Genomic DNA, 18850 nt, shown 5'->3' on the forward strand with positions numbered 1-18850 from the left:
AAAAAAAAAGAACAAGCCTGAGCTATTGTCCAAGCATTTATAATTAATATTAAGTCTCTGTGTGGTTATTTGGGTGCTGGGTCCTGATTTAAAAAAAAACACTGCCTACATTTAGGCAGAGGCAGATGGATATTCGATCTCAAGGCCAGCTTGGTCTCTAGAATGAGTTCCAGGACAGCCAGGGCTATACAGAGAAACCCTGTCTCAAGAAATAAAAACAAAGGCAAACAAACAGACAAAAATCCTTCACAGTCACTTGAGTTTAAGTTAATTCCAGCTGTAGTAAAGACGATAACCAAGAACAGCCATCACAAGTTCACTCTTGTCAACTTGACACAAATCACAACTCCTTATGTCATGCTTAATTTCCAAGTGAAAACAATAACCAGGTCACAATTACATCTAACACTATGTAACTATCCCTCGTACAACAGTGAAAAGCATTATAAATTTTAGAATAGGTAACAACGTCCCTTGAGGGCCACTCTTTTAGCATCTCCAGTGTAAATATGATAGCCAATTTCCCATGATAATCTGGATCAATCACCACTCCTAATACCGTTATTCCTCTCTTAGCCTGTTGGCTTAAAGACATCAAAAACTCAAATGTGGTCAGGTGGTGGCATCACACACCTAGCACTAGAGAGGCAAAGAGAGGGGGATTTCTATGAGTTTGAGGACAGCCTGGTCTACAGAGTGAGTTCTATGACAGCCAGGGCTACACAGAGAAACCCTGTCTGGAAACCAGTCTCCCCCATTGCCAAAAAAATAAAGCCAAAGTGGTCAAGGGGAAGTCTAAGCTTCCAGTTTAAAGGAATGTTGGCTCCTGGCAGGAGCACTCCCCACTCCTCTAGAACCAAAATTACTAGCCCAGCAGAACATGAGGTCACAGGAAAAAGAAGCAAAATCTTTCTTAGTGGGTCACTAAGGTGACAGTGAATGGAACTATTCTCTTTTCCACCCCTTGATTTCTGTAGCCTTGGATACTGGCTATGGGAGAAAACCCACCATATACTGGATGCTGATCGAAGCATATACTTCCTTCTGGAGGACCCTGCTCCAGCCTTCCAGCTGTTGCAACTTAACTGGTGCTGTAACTGTCTTCAGAAGGCCATTCCATCTTTCTCTCAGGCCAGCTGCTTCAGGGTGGTGGAGAACATGTTAAGACCAGTGGGTTGCATGGTCGTGGGCCACTATCACATTTCTCTGGCTGTGAAGCGAGTTCCTTGGTCAGAAGCACTGCTAAGTGGAATACCGTAACAGTGGATAAGGAATTCTGCGAGTTAACATCCTGTAAGGATGGTGGTTTTGGCAGAAGCATTACTACAGGAAAGGCGAATCCGCAATCAGAATAAATGTGTACTTCAGTGAGGACAGAGTGTTTACCTTTCCATGGGGGAGTGGGCCAGCGTAGTCATGTTGCAGCCACCATATTGCAGGCTGATCACTGGGGGAACGGCACCATACCTGGGGCTCAGTGTTGGTCTCTGCTGTTGGCAACCTGGCGCTCAGCAGCAGCTGTAACCAGGTCAGCCTTGGTGACTGGAAGTCCACGTTGTCCAGCCCATACCTAACTTCCATCTCTGTAACCATGCTCACTTTGCTCATGGGCCCATGAGGCAATGACGAGGATGACTGAAGAAAGAGGCTGATTGTCTACAGAATGGGTCATCCTATCTACTTGATTACTTAACCCCTTCTCTGATGAAGTCAACTTTGGATGAGCATTTACATGGGACACATCCCATGTATCTTCACATCTTATGCTCATTTGGAAGTCTATCCAAATACTTCTTACCCAGATGTCTTTCTCACCAATTTTCTAAACATGCTCTTTCCAAGTCCCTGACCACCCAGCCAATCCACTGGCTTCAGCCCATGAATCAGTGAACATTTGCACATCTGGCCATTTCACCTTCCAAATAAAATGTGTGCTGCCTGAAGTTCTGCCCACTGTGAAGATTTCCTTTGCTTGTGTCTTTCCGGGTTGTCCCAGAAAGGGGTGGTAATGCTGCAGCTGTCTACTTCCGGGTAGTGCCTGCACAACATGCAGAACCATCACTAACCCAGGCCCTTGTCTTCTCTTCCTCAGTCAAGTGATCACAGGGCATATCCCATGAGGCTCTAGGTGCATGCTTGGCAGTAGACAGCATTGCAACTAGAGTAGACTCACTCCAAAATTCCAAAGGGCTCTTCTGCAGTTCACTTGTAGGGGGATGACAAAGGCCCCAAACAGTATCTCTATCTGCCACTGGCAACTCCAGTATTGTTGAGTCTGCTGGATTATATGGTCCAAGTAGTAAACAGCCGGCACAGCAGCCTGGGCCTGTTGAAGAGCCTTCTCCTGTTCCAGGCCCCACTAAAAGCTAGCAACTTACCAAATCACTTGGTATCTGGGCTGGAGTAACACACCCAAGTCATCAATGTGCTGAATACAAACAGGCACACTAAATATCATGGTTCTTTCTTGGTGGTCGGAGGGGCCAAATAAAATGATTTATCCTTCACCTTGGAAGGAGTATCTCTGCATGGTCCACAACACTGGACTCCTAAGAACTTCACTGGGGTAGAAGGCCCTTGTAATTTGGTTGGATTTATTTCCCATCCTCTGATATGCATATGTGTTAGCAATGAGTTCAAAGTGGTTGCTCCCTCTTGCTCACTTGGTCCAGTCAGCATAGTGTCACCCATACAGTGCACCAGTGTGATATTCTGTGGAAGAGACAGACGCTCCAGATCCCTTCTAACTAAGCTGTGGCACAGGGCAGGAGAGTTACTATATGCTTGAGGTAAGACTGTAAAGGTATACTGTTGGCATATTACCAACTGAAAGCAAATGGCTTCTGGTGATCCTTATGGACAGGTACTGAGAAAAAGGCATTTGCTGGATCAATAGCCACAAATTATATACCAGGAGATGTGTTATGCTGCTCAGGTAAGGACACATCTGGTATAGCAGCTGCCATTGTTCTTATTACCTGATTGTGTTTTCAGCAGTCAACTGTCATTTTCTCGGTCCATCTGTCTTCCGCACTGGTCAGACAGGAGAGTTAAAGGGAGATGCGGTGGGAACCACCACCCCTGCATCTTTCAAGTCCCTGATGGTGGCAATAGTATTTTCAGTCCCTCCAGGGATGTGATAATGTTTTTGATTCACTGTTTTCTTTGGCAAAGGCAACTCTAACGGCTTCCACTCAGCCTTTCCAATCATAATAGCCCTCGCTCTACAAGTCAGGAACCAACGTGAGAATTCTGCCAACTTCTAAGAATATCTATCCCAATTATATATTCTGGGGCTGTGGAAATAACTACAAGATGAATTTAGGGATCCACTGGGCCTACTGTGAGCTGGACTCCATAAGCCCCTACTTTAACTGGAGGGCCACAGTGTTTCTTGGGATCTCCTAGAATCAGCATCAGTTCATAACCAGTATATAACAGATCCCAGAAAGTCTGACCAGTTTAGAGTTAGCCTTGAAAAAGGCCATAGGTTCCTCTGGGAAGGACTGGAGAAAGGCTAACAGCAAAACTTTTAGGTGTTTTATCAAGGTCCTTCCTTGGGGAACCTGGTCATCCCTTCATTCAAGGGGTTCTGGGTCTGCACACTGGCTTAGTCTGGAAATTGGTTCATCGGCCAAGACTCCCTTTTGCCACAATCCAATGGCGCCTTTCTCTCATTTGCTTGAGGTTTTTCTGCTTCTGTGTGCTTTTGTGCTTTAAAACCAAAAGCACAAAAATTCATAGGCTTCTTACCTATCTCATGCCTGAAAACACCATGGTGATTAGCCGGCACCAAAGGTCCACCCCAGTCATACCTCAGTACAATTCTCCTTGCCTGTGTGGTGATTACATGTTAGGCTGTTATGAACATTTTTTTGTCTATGTTGCCCATTATGATCACCTTGTCTTTGGCGACTCAGTGCTGCCACCTGGCCCCTGCTACTTCAGGGTCCAATTAAAACCACTGCATTTAATTCGTCCAGCTGAGCAGCAGCACCTCCAGCCCCAAGGTCTGGCTCAAGCAAAAGGGCCACAACAAAGCTCTTCAGAGGTGCAGGGCTCCCTCCCTCCATTTGTGTCTTATAGGACAGCGGAGGCCATGTCCTCTGGGCCTTCCCATTATGGAGCACTAGGTTTTACACAGGGTACCCACTCCAGCACTGCAATTTCCCTGAGCCTTAAAATCCTTTCCTCAACACTAAGCCAAGGGATACCAGGCATCTCCAAATCATTTTTAGTAGGCCATCTTTTGACAAATGCTTCAGCCAACAATTCAAATAAACTTTTTGTTCAGGTAGAAGCTCTGCCCGCCCCTCCCACCATCAATCCAAACCCTGTCCAGACTCAGAAAGCTTGCAAAACCCCGGAGATGCTCAAGACCACGTCTACAGGGTATTAAACAGTCTCTAAAGGAAAGGACATTCAGTTCTTTCATCTCTTCTCCTGTCTCCTCTCTGGGGACTGGAGAATCACCTTGGAGCGTCTTACCAATAAACCTGGACCCTGGACTTTTAATTTGACTTGGTTATGTCAGTGGAGAGACTTAATATGGGGGTTCAGAAACCTTTCACTTTTCATGCCTTTTTTTTTTTCAAGACTGGTTTTCTCTGTGTAGCTCTGGGGCTGTCCTGGAGCTCGATTTATAGACCCGGTTGGCACTGAACTTACAGGGAACTGCTGCCTCTGCCTCCTGAGTGCTGGGCTTGAAGGTGTTCACCACCAGCAGCAGCCTTATTCTTTGTTTTTTTGAGGCAAGGTTTCTCTACATGGCCTTGGCTGTCTTGGAACGCACAAGCTTGCATAGTGACTCATGCCTTTAGGTCTAGCACCCAGAGAAGGCAGAAGCAGGTAGATCTCTAAGTTGAAGGCTGATCTGGTCTTCAGAAACCAAAAGCCAACAACACCAATACCACCAACAACAGACTTTGCCTTTGTGCCTTGTCCTTGCCTCAGCCTCCTGAGCGTGGGACTACGGGTGCCTGTCAGCACGCCTAACCACACACATGACTTTCATACTGTTTGGGTCCTGGTGAGTTATGCCCTAGAGCCGTCAGTTAGGGAACTGTGTGGGCTTTCTTTGTGATTAGATTCAGGTCGTATGTTCCAAGCTGGTCTCTGAACCTCGTCAGAAGGCTCACAGCACCCATGTGTCCTATTACTGCTCTTGCACCAGGCGACGGTGGGAACCACAAGGTTCCTATGCTGTCGTCCTACAGTCTTGTCCTTTCTGATTAAGCAGTACCTTACGGGAAGATGCTCTGAGATGACATAAACATCCGTTTCCTGTCATGCTTCTGTTCCCAGTTTCAGCACACACTGGTGACTCTTGCCTGGAAGATTTGCCTTGCAGTGGTTGAAAACGAATTTGTTTATTCTTTTTAAAAAATAACTTATAATACTTTGAGCAAATCACACTGAAATACAAAAGATCAAGGAACATCTACAAACTAGTCCAAGAGGTAAGGATGCTTGCTGTCAAGCATGATTATCTCAGTTGGATCCCAGGAAACCCACGTGGTGGAAGAAGAGAACTGACCCCCACATGTTGTTCTCTGACCTCCACATATACAGTGTGGTAGAAGCGTGCCCGTAAGTATGCACAGACATACAAAATATAATAAAATAAAACAAAATAAAATAAAAATGATACCCCGAGTCATTCTCAAAGATGGGCCATAGTGGCCCGTGCCTTTAATCCCAGTACTTGGGAGGCAGAGACAGATGTATCTGTGTGAGTTCAAGGTCAGCCTGGTCTACATATCTACATATGTCATAGGATAGCCAGGGCTACATAAAGAGATCCCGTTTAAACAAAACAAAATGAGACGAGAAAGGAAATGGACAACCTGGCAGTGGGGTGGCAGAAAAGCAATGTCTGCGTCTGCAGGCCTAGGAGCATGCTTTCCAGAGATGAGAGAGGTGGCTGCTAACAGCTCTGCTTCTATACAAACCATCTCCAGTGCTAGCTACAGGCGATGTTTGCGTGCTGAAGAATCTAATTTTAGAACAAATCAGCCAGGAGTGGGCACGGCAGGAATCTAACCCAGGAGAATGTGAGGCCTCCTGTTGTCCAGCCTGTGTCTTCTCTTAAGACAGCCGAGGGTGAGCCTTAGTCTTGTGTCGACAGGAGAGTCTCGCACAGCCCTGACCTTCCGCAGGTGAGGTTCCTAGTAAAACACACAACCCGCCTGCCACAGACAGCCTGCCCTGCTGACTGCTGCTCCAACAGCCTGCGGCTTAATTGGTGAACCTCGCCGGGAGCACAGTCATTAAATCAGCTAAAACACAGGAGCAGGTTGATCGAATCCCCAAAGCTCAGCTGGTAAGCCAACGTAGAAACAAAAGAAATAGGGCTAGAGAGAGGCTCAGGAGTAGCTCTGACCGCTCCTTCAGAGCACTTCTGTCTCTAGCCCACATCAGAGCTCACAACTGCCTGTTAACTCCGGCTTCAGGGATCCTACACCCTCTTCCGGCCGCTGCGGGTACCTGCGTGAGTATGTACCCCTGCCCGCATATACACGTAATTAAAAAATAAATCTTGAAAGGGTGGACTGGAGGGAAATACCGTCTCTAGGTGAGCTCCAAGTACTAGCAGCTCATAAAGCAACAGCAGCAGGCGGAGTCCTCCCTTTCGGGCCCAAGAGTGCACTCACGAGACCCATGGACTGGGGTTGCTGCTTCTTGGGTAACTAAGTCTGGCTGCTTCAAATACCTTTTCCTCCAAGGCGCTCGTCAGCCCACAAAAGAATGCATACATATTTTTCGATACAGGTGCCTATGCTCAGGCTTTTGACCATCCTTTGGCTCACATCTCTTGACTACATAAACATTTTCAAACAAGTCAGGCTGCAGAATCCAGCCTGACAGCAGCTCATTGCTTCTCCCAGAGCCACCAACTGAAACCCTCAAGGAAGTCCCTCAACCAACAGGGACTGAGAAGCTAATGGTTTCAAGGACACAGGTAACTTTCAAGCCACTAAGACTGACAGACACTTTCTGGTGAGCGACAGCATCGGGAAGACCCTAGGAATTATGGGACACAAGTTCAGAGCTGTCAGAACAGGAACAAATAGGCATCTGAGAGTCAGCGAGACATTAGGCATCGCTGGGAGCACGAGACAAAGGCCTCCTGTGGTCAGGCTGGGAGACAGAAGCAAAATCTAATCTCTCCTTCCCAAATCCCTCATCACCCAGCCAGTCAGGACCTAGCCCTGTCTTTCACTCACCGGCAAGGGACTGTACCTGTCTCACCTCAGACCTCCAGTGGGTATGGTTAACATGCCTAGACCCCCTTCTTCCTGGGTTAGCACTCCCCCCAAATCACGCAAAGCCAAGGCTCCCCCCACTCCCCATCCAGGTCTCACAGTGTGATTTCAACACATGACCTCCTACTTTTTTCTTTGTTGTTGTTCTTTTGTTTTCCTGGCCTTAAGGAGAAGAAAATAAATAAATACAGAAAACCCAAAGCCCTTTGAGCATCAATGTCAAAACGGTCAAGATTAATGCAGAAAATTATAGCCGACTTGCTTTTCTGAACATTGCCGTAACAACATGCCATACTCTCAGCATCGTGTTTTATGCGTTGCTTTAAACAAATATTTACTGGTTAGGAATGCTAGCGAGGACTCAGCTCACAGTCTGAAAGATGGAAGAATAGGAGCGTCGTCCTCAAAGAAAAGCAAAGCAGACCCCTGTGTCGTAAACTCTCCATCCATCAAACTGAGCAGGGCCTGGGAACAGCGAATGTTTCCGGAAAGACAAACAGCAACTAATTTTTATGCCCTGGGAAACATTAAGAAACAAAACACAAGAGGCCGCACGACCCAAAACAAACCATCAAGCCAGACCTTGGCGTAGGGCACATTTGGCAGGAGAGGGCGTAGCCTGTTAATGTGGGCTAACCTGAGCATAGAGGAGGCTGGGCCTGCTAGCGAGGCCAACCCTGAGCTGAAACCAGGAAAGCGTAAAAAGGAATCCAGGCAACTGCACTAGAACCCACTTCCAGGCCTAGTCTGGTGATAGACATGAGCCCTGGGTGGGTACATTAATTGTGTGCCCCAGGAACTCACCGTTAAGATGAAGCTTCTGGTCCTACCCCTCGAGTCTGGCGGAGTCTACTCCTGGGAGCCCCAGCCTCGGAGCCTGAAGAGGAGGAAACGGCAGCCAGGAAGCGTTAACAGAAGCACTAGTGCAGCCTCAGAAGATGGCGCACAAAAAGCTGGAGCAGGCTACCAGGGTGGTGGGGTGCCAGGTCAGCAACAACAGTCGAGAGGAGGGACTTTCTGGGGAGGCCACTGCGCCTGCCTGCCACGATGCACCCACCGTTACAACAGGTGGGTTCCGTTCACGTGCTCCATTCACGTGACCCTCGGGCCACGCAGCCACGTGCCCGCCACTGTGCGGCAGGTCAGATGATGCCCCCGCCGCTAGATCCAGCGTCTGGTTTCCGCCTGCGTTCTGTGCTCGCTCTTTATACCAATCGTGTCACCTAAACCCCCGCCTGGGAACAATGGTTTCCGTTTCACAGATCGGGTTGTGGAATACTTGGGCTTGTGGGGAGAAGGGAAGGTGTCGAGATTTGAATTCAATACAGACAGTTGACTTTCCGCGGTCTAATGATCCGATTTTTCCCAAGTTGAGACACTATAACTTGTGTGGACCCCATTAATGTTGACCGCGGTCTGCTTTGAGAACAGATCTGTTCTGGGTGGACAACTGTGTGGGCATGCGTCAACCCTTCAGATTCACATTCCACAAGCACTGGTTGAGCCCTGTCCCTGCATCTGACATTGAACGAGGGCATTTACACACATAATTTCGAATTAGCCTCAGCCAGCTCTGTCTTCAGTGAAAATCCGTGCCCTACCCTGGTCTCTGGGCAGTAGGGCCGTGGAGCCAAGCTGAGCTTTGCCAGCCTGTCTCGGGGACTTTAGCAAAGTCTGTTTCCTGAGGGAGCCTTCTTAGGTGACCAGGATAGGATGAGCAGGATCCCAGCTGCCCTGGTGTGCTGGGGGAGCCTTCTTGTTTGACCTTTATTTCTTTTAATGGACCAGTTAATTCATCCGACTTCCAGTTGTCACAGACATTTTTACTTTTAATTTAGTTCTTTTTTGAGACAGGCACTTACTGTCTTAACAGGCTTAACCAAATCCAATTAAAAACTCCAATCTTCTGACCCTCAGCCTCATGAGGACAGGGTTTACTCAAGGAATCAGACCCGTCCTCTCTGGATTCCTTATTGTTTTTTTGGAACGCGTCTGCCATCTTAAACGGTGAGGCAGGTCCCTCCTAACGAGCACCAGTTGAAGGTTTAATAGAAAGAGACAGAACCAAAGGCAAAATGAAAATACTCTACAAAGGATAACTCCGTGGATGAACCGCTTCCAGAAATAGGACCGCACTGGCTTTTTCCAGCCCACCAGAGGGCGCGAATGCCCCAGCCAGTTTTCAGATAAGAAACAGGCTCGAGGGCCCCCTACTGGGCCCAGAGCCTGGGCAGGTTTATGAGCTCCCAGCTTGACCGCTGGGCTGTTGTTTCTATTGACCTGTCTTTTTCCCACATCTCCCAGGGAGTTCTTTTTAATTTAGGGACTCCCCGTGTTAAGGTTTTGTGCCTTTAGGACCTTTGCATTTATTCAGGGGGTCCAGGAAAGAGTGGAAAAGGAGGTTTGGTAAGCTGAACTGCTTCAGACCCCGCCTGTCCTTCCTCTTAGGATCTGCTTTCTTTGGTCCTGCTTTAGAGTGTTGTGGAGTATTTGTTTACCCTGTAAAGATGTGTCTCTGTCCAATATGCATTCTGACTGGTTTAATAAAGAGCTAAGTGGCCAATAGCTAGACAGGACAGTACAGGCAGGACTTCCGGGAAAGAGAGGAATTCCGTGGGAAGAGGAATCTAGGAGCACAGGAGACGCCAAGGAGACACTAAAGAGGTAGGATATTAGGATATATGGTGCAGAGTAGAGGTGACCGAGCTACATGGTAGAACACAGATTAATAAAAGCAGGTTAATTTAGGTTATAAGAGCTAGTGGGACAAGCCTAAGCTAAGGGCCAAGCTTTCATAGTTAATTAGAAGTCTCCGTGTCATTATTTGTGAGCTGGTGGCAAGTTTATTACACTAGAGAACCACATACATGTGTGCCCACACCTACCTGGGGAGCCTAGTGAACCAAAATCAACCAATCTCATCCCTCCACCCCCAGTAGCACAGACTGGTCTGGAACTCACTGCACAGCCTAGGGTAACTCCCAATTCACTGCAATCCTTCCTCAGCCTCCCAAACGCTGGATTACAGGAGTTAGCCACAACCTCTGGCTGTGAATTGATCTCTTGATCCAGTAAACAGGTAGCTTTAGGGCTGAAGCTTAGATCCAAGCAGGGGACTGTTCCACAGAACAGAGCTGAGCACTGCCCCTTTGTCCTCCCAGAGCAACCTTGAGCTCTTCTTCCTGCGTCTGTACTGGGGCTGGGGAGTGGGGTCATTTCCCTCCATATCTGTATCAAAGGACGTCCTGGGGTCTAGGCTGTCCTCTAGGTGCCAGTGGAGTTCACTGGTAGGAGCAATGAGGGAGGGGAGAGGGGTGGGCTTTTGTCTCACAACTGCTCCCTCTCACTGCTTTGGCACAACGCTCATGGGGTGACGATTCCACTGTGCCCCATGGGTCTTGTGGAGGACTCAGTGAGGCACCTAACAGTGGGGTAGGGGCTGACTTGGGCTGCTCAGCTGTCACACTAGACTCCTTTTGTTCTGGAAGATAAAAAATGCTTTAAATAAGTGTGGTCATCCGACGACGATATCGCTCCTGCTATAGCGAGGCCCAGTGCTGACAGCAGTTCCACAAGACCCATTTTGAATTTGTGGTGTCTGCATAAAAAACATTTCACTCTGACCTGAATGGGTTTTGGCTCTAAGCAATCATCCAGGAATTCAGCCTTGGGTCTCATTTTCCTCAGGCCTCCAGAGGGTTCCTGGGGATAGACCTAGAAGGCCTGAGGAGCATTTACCCTTTTACCCCTGCCATAATTAAAAAGTTGCCCAGCACACACACAGTGCCCAGGGACCCTGAGGCTACTAAAGCTCAGAGTTACTTCATATGCAGCAGAATTGAACCTGAAGAGCCTTTTGACCCCATTCCTTCAAGTTTTGTTGATTCTGACCATACCAAGGACAGTCAGACAGACAGACAAACAGACACACATACACATGACTCAAGGCAGAAATAATATGTGATTTAATAACCATCCTTGGCTTTGATCCATGGAAAAGATTTAATATTAATTACCTTAATATTCAGTAAGAATCAGTAAAACAAACACCTCCTCCAAATAAGGATATCAGTGGCTGACTTTAAAAAGATGCTTATAGAAGGTGAACCCAAAGAAAAACATATAGTTATCCTCCTGAATATTAACCTTCATCAGGCAATGAAAAGAGACACAGACAGTGACCCACATTGGAGCACTGGACTGAAATCCCAAGGCCCAAATGAGGAGCAGAAGGAGAGAGAGCACGAGCAAGGAACTCAGGACCGTGAGGGGTGCACCCACACACTGAGACAATGGGGATGTTCTATCGGGAATTCACCAAGGCCATCTGGACCGGGTCTAAAAAAAAGCATGGGATAAAACCGGACTCGCTGAACATAGCGGACAATGAGGGCTGCTGAGAAGTCAAAAACAATGGCACTGGGTTTTGATTCTACTGCACGTACTGGCTTTGTGGGAGCCTAGGCTGTTTGGATGCTCACCTTACTAGACCTGGAAGGAGGTGGGAGGTCCTTGGACTTCCCACAAGACAGGGAACCCTGACTGCTCTTCCGGCTGCTGAGGGAGGGGGAGGGAAATGGGAGGTGGTGGCAGGGAGGAGGCAGAAATCTATAATAAATAAATAAACAAACAAATAAATAAATAAATATGCTTATGATTTCCGAATAGGTAACACAGTCACAGAGCTAAAACAAAAATTCAAAGCGCTGAAAATCTGAATGCCTCCCTTCATAGCCCCCTCCATGTCTACCCCTCAACCTTGTGCTCACAGAGGTAACAGCTTATATTCATTTTTCCACATTCGGAATGGTCTTTTGCAAACTCAGAGATCTACCTCTGCCTCCTGAGTGCTGGGATTAAAGGAACTCAACACCACCACCCAATCAGAATCCCTTAAGTCTGTGGGGGCATGCATGCCATGGTAAGAGTGTGGCGGTCAGAGGTCAGCCTGTGGGAGTGAGTTCCCCCCTTCTCTGTGGGTTCCAAACATCAAACTCAGCTGGCAGCAAGCAACCTTCTTGAGCCATCTTTCTAGTCCCCATAATTCCCTTTTGTGAAAAGAAGCACATTGCATGGAACACATCACTGCGTTTTCACTTGCTGTGTTTTAGGCACTCGCTCTGCCATCTGCAGCAAATGGGCGGAAGTAGAGGACACTTCTATGGGACAATGGTCTTTCATCCTGTCACTTGTATTATGTTTAATAAAATGCTGATTGGCCTGTAGTCAGGCAGGAAGTAGAGGTGGGGTGACCAGGCAGGAAATAGAGACAGGGCAATGAGAACAGGAGAATTCTGGGAAGAGGACACAGTCCACAGTCATGACCCAGCCACAGAAGAAACAAGATGTGACTGCCTTGACAAAAAAGGTACCAAGCCACGTGACTAACATAGACAATAATAACGGGGTAGTTTAAGATACAATTAATTGAAAGAAAAGTCTGATTTACTAGGCCAATTTGTTTATGATTAATGTAGACATCTCTGTGTTTATTTGGGACTAAACAACTGTGGGACCTGGTGAGACAGAAACCTCTGTCAACAAAGTGAGAGAAACCGAGCACAGAAAGATGAGCACCACAGGTTTCTTCTCATATGTGGAAGCTAAACAAGATTGCCCTGACAGTAAGATGGAGAATGGGAAGTTGGGAAGGATGAGGGGGGATGAGAGATAAAGGGAAGCTGGTTCAATTAGTGCCCACCATACGCATGTGTGGGAATATTACACTACATGTACATTACTTGTAACATGTACAATTAATACATTTTTCCTTTTCTTTTTTTCCTCCTTCCTTCCTTCTTTCTTTTTTCTTTTCTTTTTAGAGACAAGGCCTCACTGTAGTCTCAGCTGGCTAGGAACTCATAATGTCACCTAGGATGGTCTCAAACTCACAGATACATGCCTGGATCTGCCTCCTGGGCTCTGGAATTAAAGGAGTATGCCACTCCTTAATAATCTTTTTCTTTCTTTTGGTTTTTCAAGACAGGGTTTCACTGTGTAGCTCTAACTGTCCTGGAACTTGCTATATAGACCAGGCTGGCCTTGAACTCACAGAGATCCGCCTGTCTCTGCCTCCCAAGTACTGGGATTAAAGGCATACACCACCACTGCCCAGCTCCTTAATACATCTTAATAAGAAAATAATAATAATAAAAAGTAGACCTAAGGCACAAAGTTAGTGTAAGGTGGTTTGCAGAGTGGCAGCCTACAGAAAGTGCAAAGGATCAATCCAAACTGTGAAGGTTCAGGGAGCTGAACATGGGATCACTAACAGCTCTGTAGGGCTCATTCAGCCAGAGGCAATCAGCAAAGACCCTAGTGGTGGGGACCAGGAGTTGCTCCAAAGTTTTGGGCAAATAACTCCACAGAGTGTATTAAAATGTTTCAACCTCGCTTTTTTGATCCCAGCTACAATGCACTGCTGAATGTCACAGAGGCAAAAAACAAAAACAAACAAACAAAAAACCCCAACAACAACAAAAAAAACCCCAAACCCAAAACTCAACAAAAACAAAACAAACTAGCAATTTGGCCTGGTGTAGTGGCACATTCCTGTGTTCCCAGCACTCAGAAGTGGAAGGTAGAAGGGTCAAGAGTTCAAGGCTAGCCGGAGGTACAAAGTGAAACTGTCTTAAATGGTTCTCAACCTTCCTAATGCTGGGACCTTTTAATACAGTTCCTCATGTTGTGGTGATGCCCAACTATATAATTCTTTTGTTGCTACTTCGTAACTGTACCTTTGCTGGTGCTATGAATCAGAATGTAAACATCTGATATACAAGATATCTGGTATTTGACACCCCCCCAAAGGGGTTATGACCCACAGGTTGAGAACCACTGGTCTAAAACAGAAAGGGCTGGGGTGTAGCTCAGTGGTAAAACACCCACCTAGCATGGGCACTTGGTCTGGGACATCCTCTGCGACTATGGTGCAAACACATTGTCTTTAAAGTGCTTCTGACTGAGCTGGCTTTGAGTCTTTTGAAGAAAAGAATCCTCTAAAATGAAACCCTAGAAATCTGAATATTTACCAGGGGATAGCTGGAGCCATTCCAGCACATCTATAAAGGATATTATGCAGCAATTATATGTTAGCTATATATGTTTTTATTCGCAGGCGTGTCCACAAAATATTCTTTAAATTTGAAAAGCAATGTTTCACTTATTTGTATTTTTACCTCACAAACAAATAAATTTCATGTATTTCTTCTTTATACCAATTCTTTGCATATATTTACGTAAGACTGGAACCAATGACTTTTAGCCAGAGGTGATGTTGACCCCAGGGTATATATAACACAGGGCACTGACGGAAGAGGCTTTCGTTGTCACCCTGGAGAATGATAGGAGGCAGAGCTTCCAAATCCCACAATACCCAAAGGAGAGCCTCAGCTCCCACTGCTTCAAATCCTTCCTGACCCAGATTGTTAATTGTGCTGAGGCTGAGAAAGTTTGGCTTGGAAGGGGAGGCCCAAAGAAGAAATGCCAAATTGCCAACGTTTTCCTTACATATTTGTGTTATGTGATTTATTACAATGTGCTTTTATTTTGAAAATTGTGGTGGTTTGAAATAGAATGGTCCCCATAGGCTGATATATTTGAAGGCTTGGTCATTACGGGATGACTCTCTTTGACAGGGATTAGGAGGTGTGGCTTTGCTGGAGTAGGTGTGGCCTTGTTGGAGAAAGTGTGGTACTGGGGTGAACTTTAGGGTTTTAAAAGCTGAAGCCTGTGGATCCAGAGGTTGAACTCTCAAGCAACTTCTCCAGCACCATGGCTGGCTGCATGCCACCTGTTCTTTTTTTTTTTTTTTTGTTTTGTTTTTCGAGACAGGGTTTCTCTGTGGTTTTGGAGCCTGTCCTGGAACTAGCTCTTGTAGACCAGGCTGGTCTCGAACTCACAGAGATCCGCCTGCCTCTGCCTCCCGAGTGCTGGGATTAAAGGCGTGCGCCACCACCGCCCAGCTATGCCACCTGTTCTTCGCTATTATTATGACAATGGACTAAACCTCTGAAACTGTAAGCAAGCCCCAATTAAATGCTTTCTAAGTGTTGCCATGGTCATGCTATCTCTTCACAGAAATAGAACACTAAGACAACTAAAAATTACCTTATAAGGTAAGAAATACTATTTAATAAAAATGGATTGTTTTGACCAAGACAGTGATGGAACAGGAGTTGCAGATGTTCCCCAAGGGGCAGAGATGTCAGTGGAGGGTGGATAGAGCTGGAGGCAGGAGGGGATGGGAACACCCTGTAGCCTGGTCCTGAAGCTGGTGTTATGTACACAATCGTGTGTGTGTGTGTGTGTGTGTGTGTGTGTGTGTTTATGTGGGTGCATATGTATGCACATGCATATGGAGCCCAGAGGTTGACCTCATGATGCCCTTGATTGTTCTCCCTGTTATTTTTTTGCAGCAGAGTCTCTCATCAAACACGGAGCTCACCATTTTGGCTAGAGTGGCTGTTCAGTCAGTCCCCAGGATCTTGCTGCCTCTGTTTCCCAATGTTAGTATTACAGGTATAGGCTGGTGAACCCAGCTTTATGTGGGCACTGGAGCTCTAATTCAGGGTCCCATGATTACATTTTATTAACTGAGTCATTTCCCAGCCTCCACACATCCGATCTTGGTGACTAGAATGAGAGTCAAATTTTCTTGAACCCAACAAACCCTGACAAAATTCTCCTATTTCTAGGGAATATTCCACAACATGAACACAATGCTCGGCCCAGGACGTGGCCAGTGTCTGCAAGTCCTCTAGTTGTCCCGCCGTGAGTTTTTACCCTTTACCTGTGTGCAATGGGGAGCAATGGGAGATGTTTTTTGTCTAAATTAGAGGCCTCTGTACCTATTGTGGTTTCTGTCTGCATTATTAACTTTCCTTCCTTCCTCCTCCTAGTATCTTCCTCATTGGTCCATAACCTCGCAGAACGGCCACCAGGAGGAGCCCTGCATCCCCATCCCTGGGGCCAACACCATCACCTCCAGTAGACACTGCTGTAGGAGGAAACTGAGCCTTTAATCCCGGCAGAGGTAGCCAGTCTGTGAGCTCGAGACCAGTCTTAATGTACAAAGCGAGTTCCAGGTCAGTCACGGCCGACTGTACTCTGCAAAAAAATAAAAAACAAAACAACAACAACAACAACAAAAAAAAAACAAAAGAAAAAGAAATTGAGGCCAAAACTGTGGGTAGGTCCTGCCAAATTCTGACAGGGTGGAACAACGTAGCAAATTGGTGATGGCTAATGTTCTGCCTGAAGACCCGAACCCGCGGATTAACAGGCATAGCCAACAAAACCGTCTTCCTGAGCTCAAGTATCATTTGTGGTGCAGCAAGTCCCTGACTGGGGGGAACTTAAGCTTCCAACAGCCCCCGCCCACACACACCCCACAGGAACCGCTATGTGGCTGGGACACAGAGGCGCGAGCACGCAAGCGGAAAGCCGCTCGCTAGCTGTCATGGTGACTGACGCCCCGCCTCCGAGGCTGAGGGAGTCTGCGCGGCGGGAGAAGGGGCCGAGCTGCTCATGCGCAGCACCTACCTTCGCTTCTTGGGCGGGCGGGGGGAGGAAGCGGAAGAAAGACTGGACATTGACAGACGCCAGTCACCGGAAGTCCCGCCTGTCTTGCCGAGCCTGTTCCCGGAAGTGCATCTACTTGTCTCCAGCGAGATGGCTTCAAGGTTACTTCGCGGAGTGGGCGCTCTGGCGGCTCAGGCCCTAAGGGCCCGCGGGCCCCATGGCGCGGTTGCGACGCGCTCCATGGCTTCTAGAGGTACGTGAGGGAGCTGGGCGCGCCAGGTCGGTGGCCTCGGGGGTGGTTGATGACGGCGCGGTCGAGCGGGGTGGGCCATTGAGCTCGTCCTGGCCCCGTGGACCACCTTGCGTTCCGGGAGCCTGCGCTCGGCTCCGTCTGGCGGTGATTTCGGCCGCCCACCCGATTGACCGCTACTAAAGTGCACTGACTGGAAGGTGCCGGGTGACCTTGGGAGACAGGGACGGTTAGAGAGCTGAGAAAGGGCTGGACGGACATCCAGATTCCTTGCCCACCTCCAGCCCATACGCTCTCATTGATTTGGTTTTAGAAACAAGCTTCGGCGGTTGGTGGGGAAAACGTCCCATAAGGCGTTGGGAGTCATGACTCAGTGGGGCCGAGGGGGCTATGGAAATGGGTAACTTGGGAGCCCACCAAAGAAGCTTACAATGTCACCTCTCCCGTGTCGGTCATTTTCGCCTGTATTCATCATGGTCCTATTATGAATTATTGATACAATCCATTTTTCTTCTTGCAGGTGGTGGTGTTCCTACTGATGAGGAGCAGGCTACAGGGCTGGAGAGGGAGATCATGATAGCCTCAGAGAAGGGACTGGTGAGGGAAAATTCTCGGTGTCCTCTGGAGCCCTTGGACTTGGGCGGGATCACAGGAGTCTGCTGTCAGCCAGCATTTGGTCCCGGAAACTCGACTTGTAGGAACAGCCCCTTTGAAGTGTAGTGGCCGGGGATGTCTGTGATGTATGTCATAATTAGTCCATCCTTGTCTTTTTCAGGATCCATACAATATGCTACCTCCGAAGGCAGCTTCAGGCACCAAGGAAGATCCTAATTTAGTCCCGTCCATCACCAACAAGCGGATAGTGGGCTGCATCTGTAAGTACCTTGCCTTTGGTTTCTGGCCTGTTTGTTTATGGCCTGCTACACAGAATGTCTGTAAATCGCTTCAGATACATGCATGTGACTGACTGTATGTGCACAGAAATACTCATGAACACTGTTGTAAGGGTTTTGACTGTCCTGATCCTCAGTGAGTGTGAGAGGCCACCGGAATCAGATGCCCCTGGGGCTGTAGTTACACGCAAGGTTGTGAGCCAGCTATGTGGATGCTGGGAATTGAACTCAGGTTCTTTGGAAGAGCAATCCATGCTCTTAATTGTTGAACCATCTTTCCAACCCAGATTATTTATTTATATATATATATATACATATATATATATAGTACAAATCTTAAATATAAATATATAATATGTATAAAACAAGTTGTGTGCCAGGCACTAAGGATTCAGATCAGTGCTGCTCCCGCTGCTTTGGGATTCTCCGCAGAGAATGGAATTGTGAGAGCCTGCAGTGACCCTGATACACAGGGTATTTCACTCATAGGTAAACTCTGCCCACTGTTTCATCTGAAAGAGCAGAGCTTGCAGTGATCTCTCAGAGTCAACTGCAGTTTTGTCCCTGAAGTGTCTGTAGGGAAGAGGCGCTGGAGCTGGACGGCTGTCACCCACTCTTTCCTTTCAGGTGAAGAGGACAACTGTACCGTCATCTGGTTTTGGCTGCATAGAGGCGAGACTCAGCGGTGCCCAAGCTGTGGAACCCATTATAAGCTGGTGCCCCACCAACTGGCCCACTGAGCCCTGCGTTAACTTTTCAGAATGTGATGGAAAACTTCCCTCCAATAAACTAGCCGTTGTATTGGCTCCTCCCATAGGTGGCTAGTCTTTCTGTAGTTTTTGTTTTGTTTTGTTTGAGACAGGGTTTCTCTGTGTAGTCTTTGCTGTCCTGGGACTCTAGACCAGGCCGGCCCTGAACTC

General features: G+C 47.5%; 1 protein-coding gene across 1 annotated transcript; it reads left to right on the plus strand.

Annotated features, from left to right (window-relative positions):
• Positions 1–16880: 16880 nt before the first annotated feature.
• LOC101982886 (cytochrome c oxidase subunit 5B, mitochondrial) lies at positions 16881–18746 on the plus strand. The gene is made up of 4 exons (XM_005359928.3): positions 16881–17040; positions 17558–17634; positions 17813–17912; positions 18558–18746. Exons 1-4 carry the CDS (start codon positions 16938–16940, stop codon positions 18668–18670), a joined length of 393 nt encoding a protein of 130 aa, XP_005359985.1. The 5' UTR covers positions 16881–16937; the 3' UTR covers positions 18671–18746.
• Positions 18747–18850: the final 104 nt, after the last annotated feature.

This window comes from Microtus ochrogaster, linkage group LG2, assembly GCF_000317375.1.
Source record: "Microtus ochrogaster isolate Prairie Vole_2 linkage group LG2, MicOch1.0, whole genome shotgun sequence".
Taxonomy (NCBI): Eukaryota; Metazoa; Chordata; class Mammalia; order Rodentia; family Cricetidae; genus Microtus; species Microtus ochrogaster.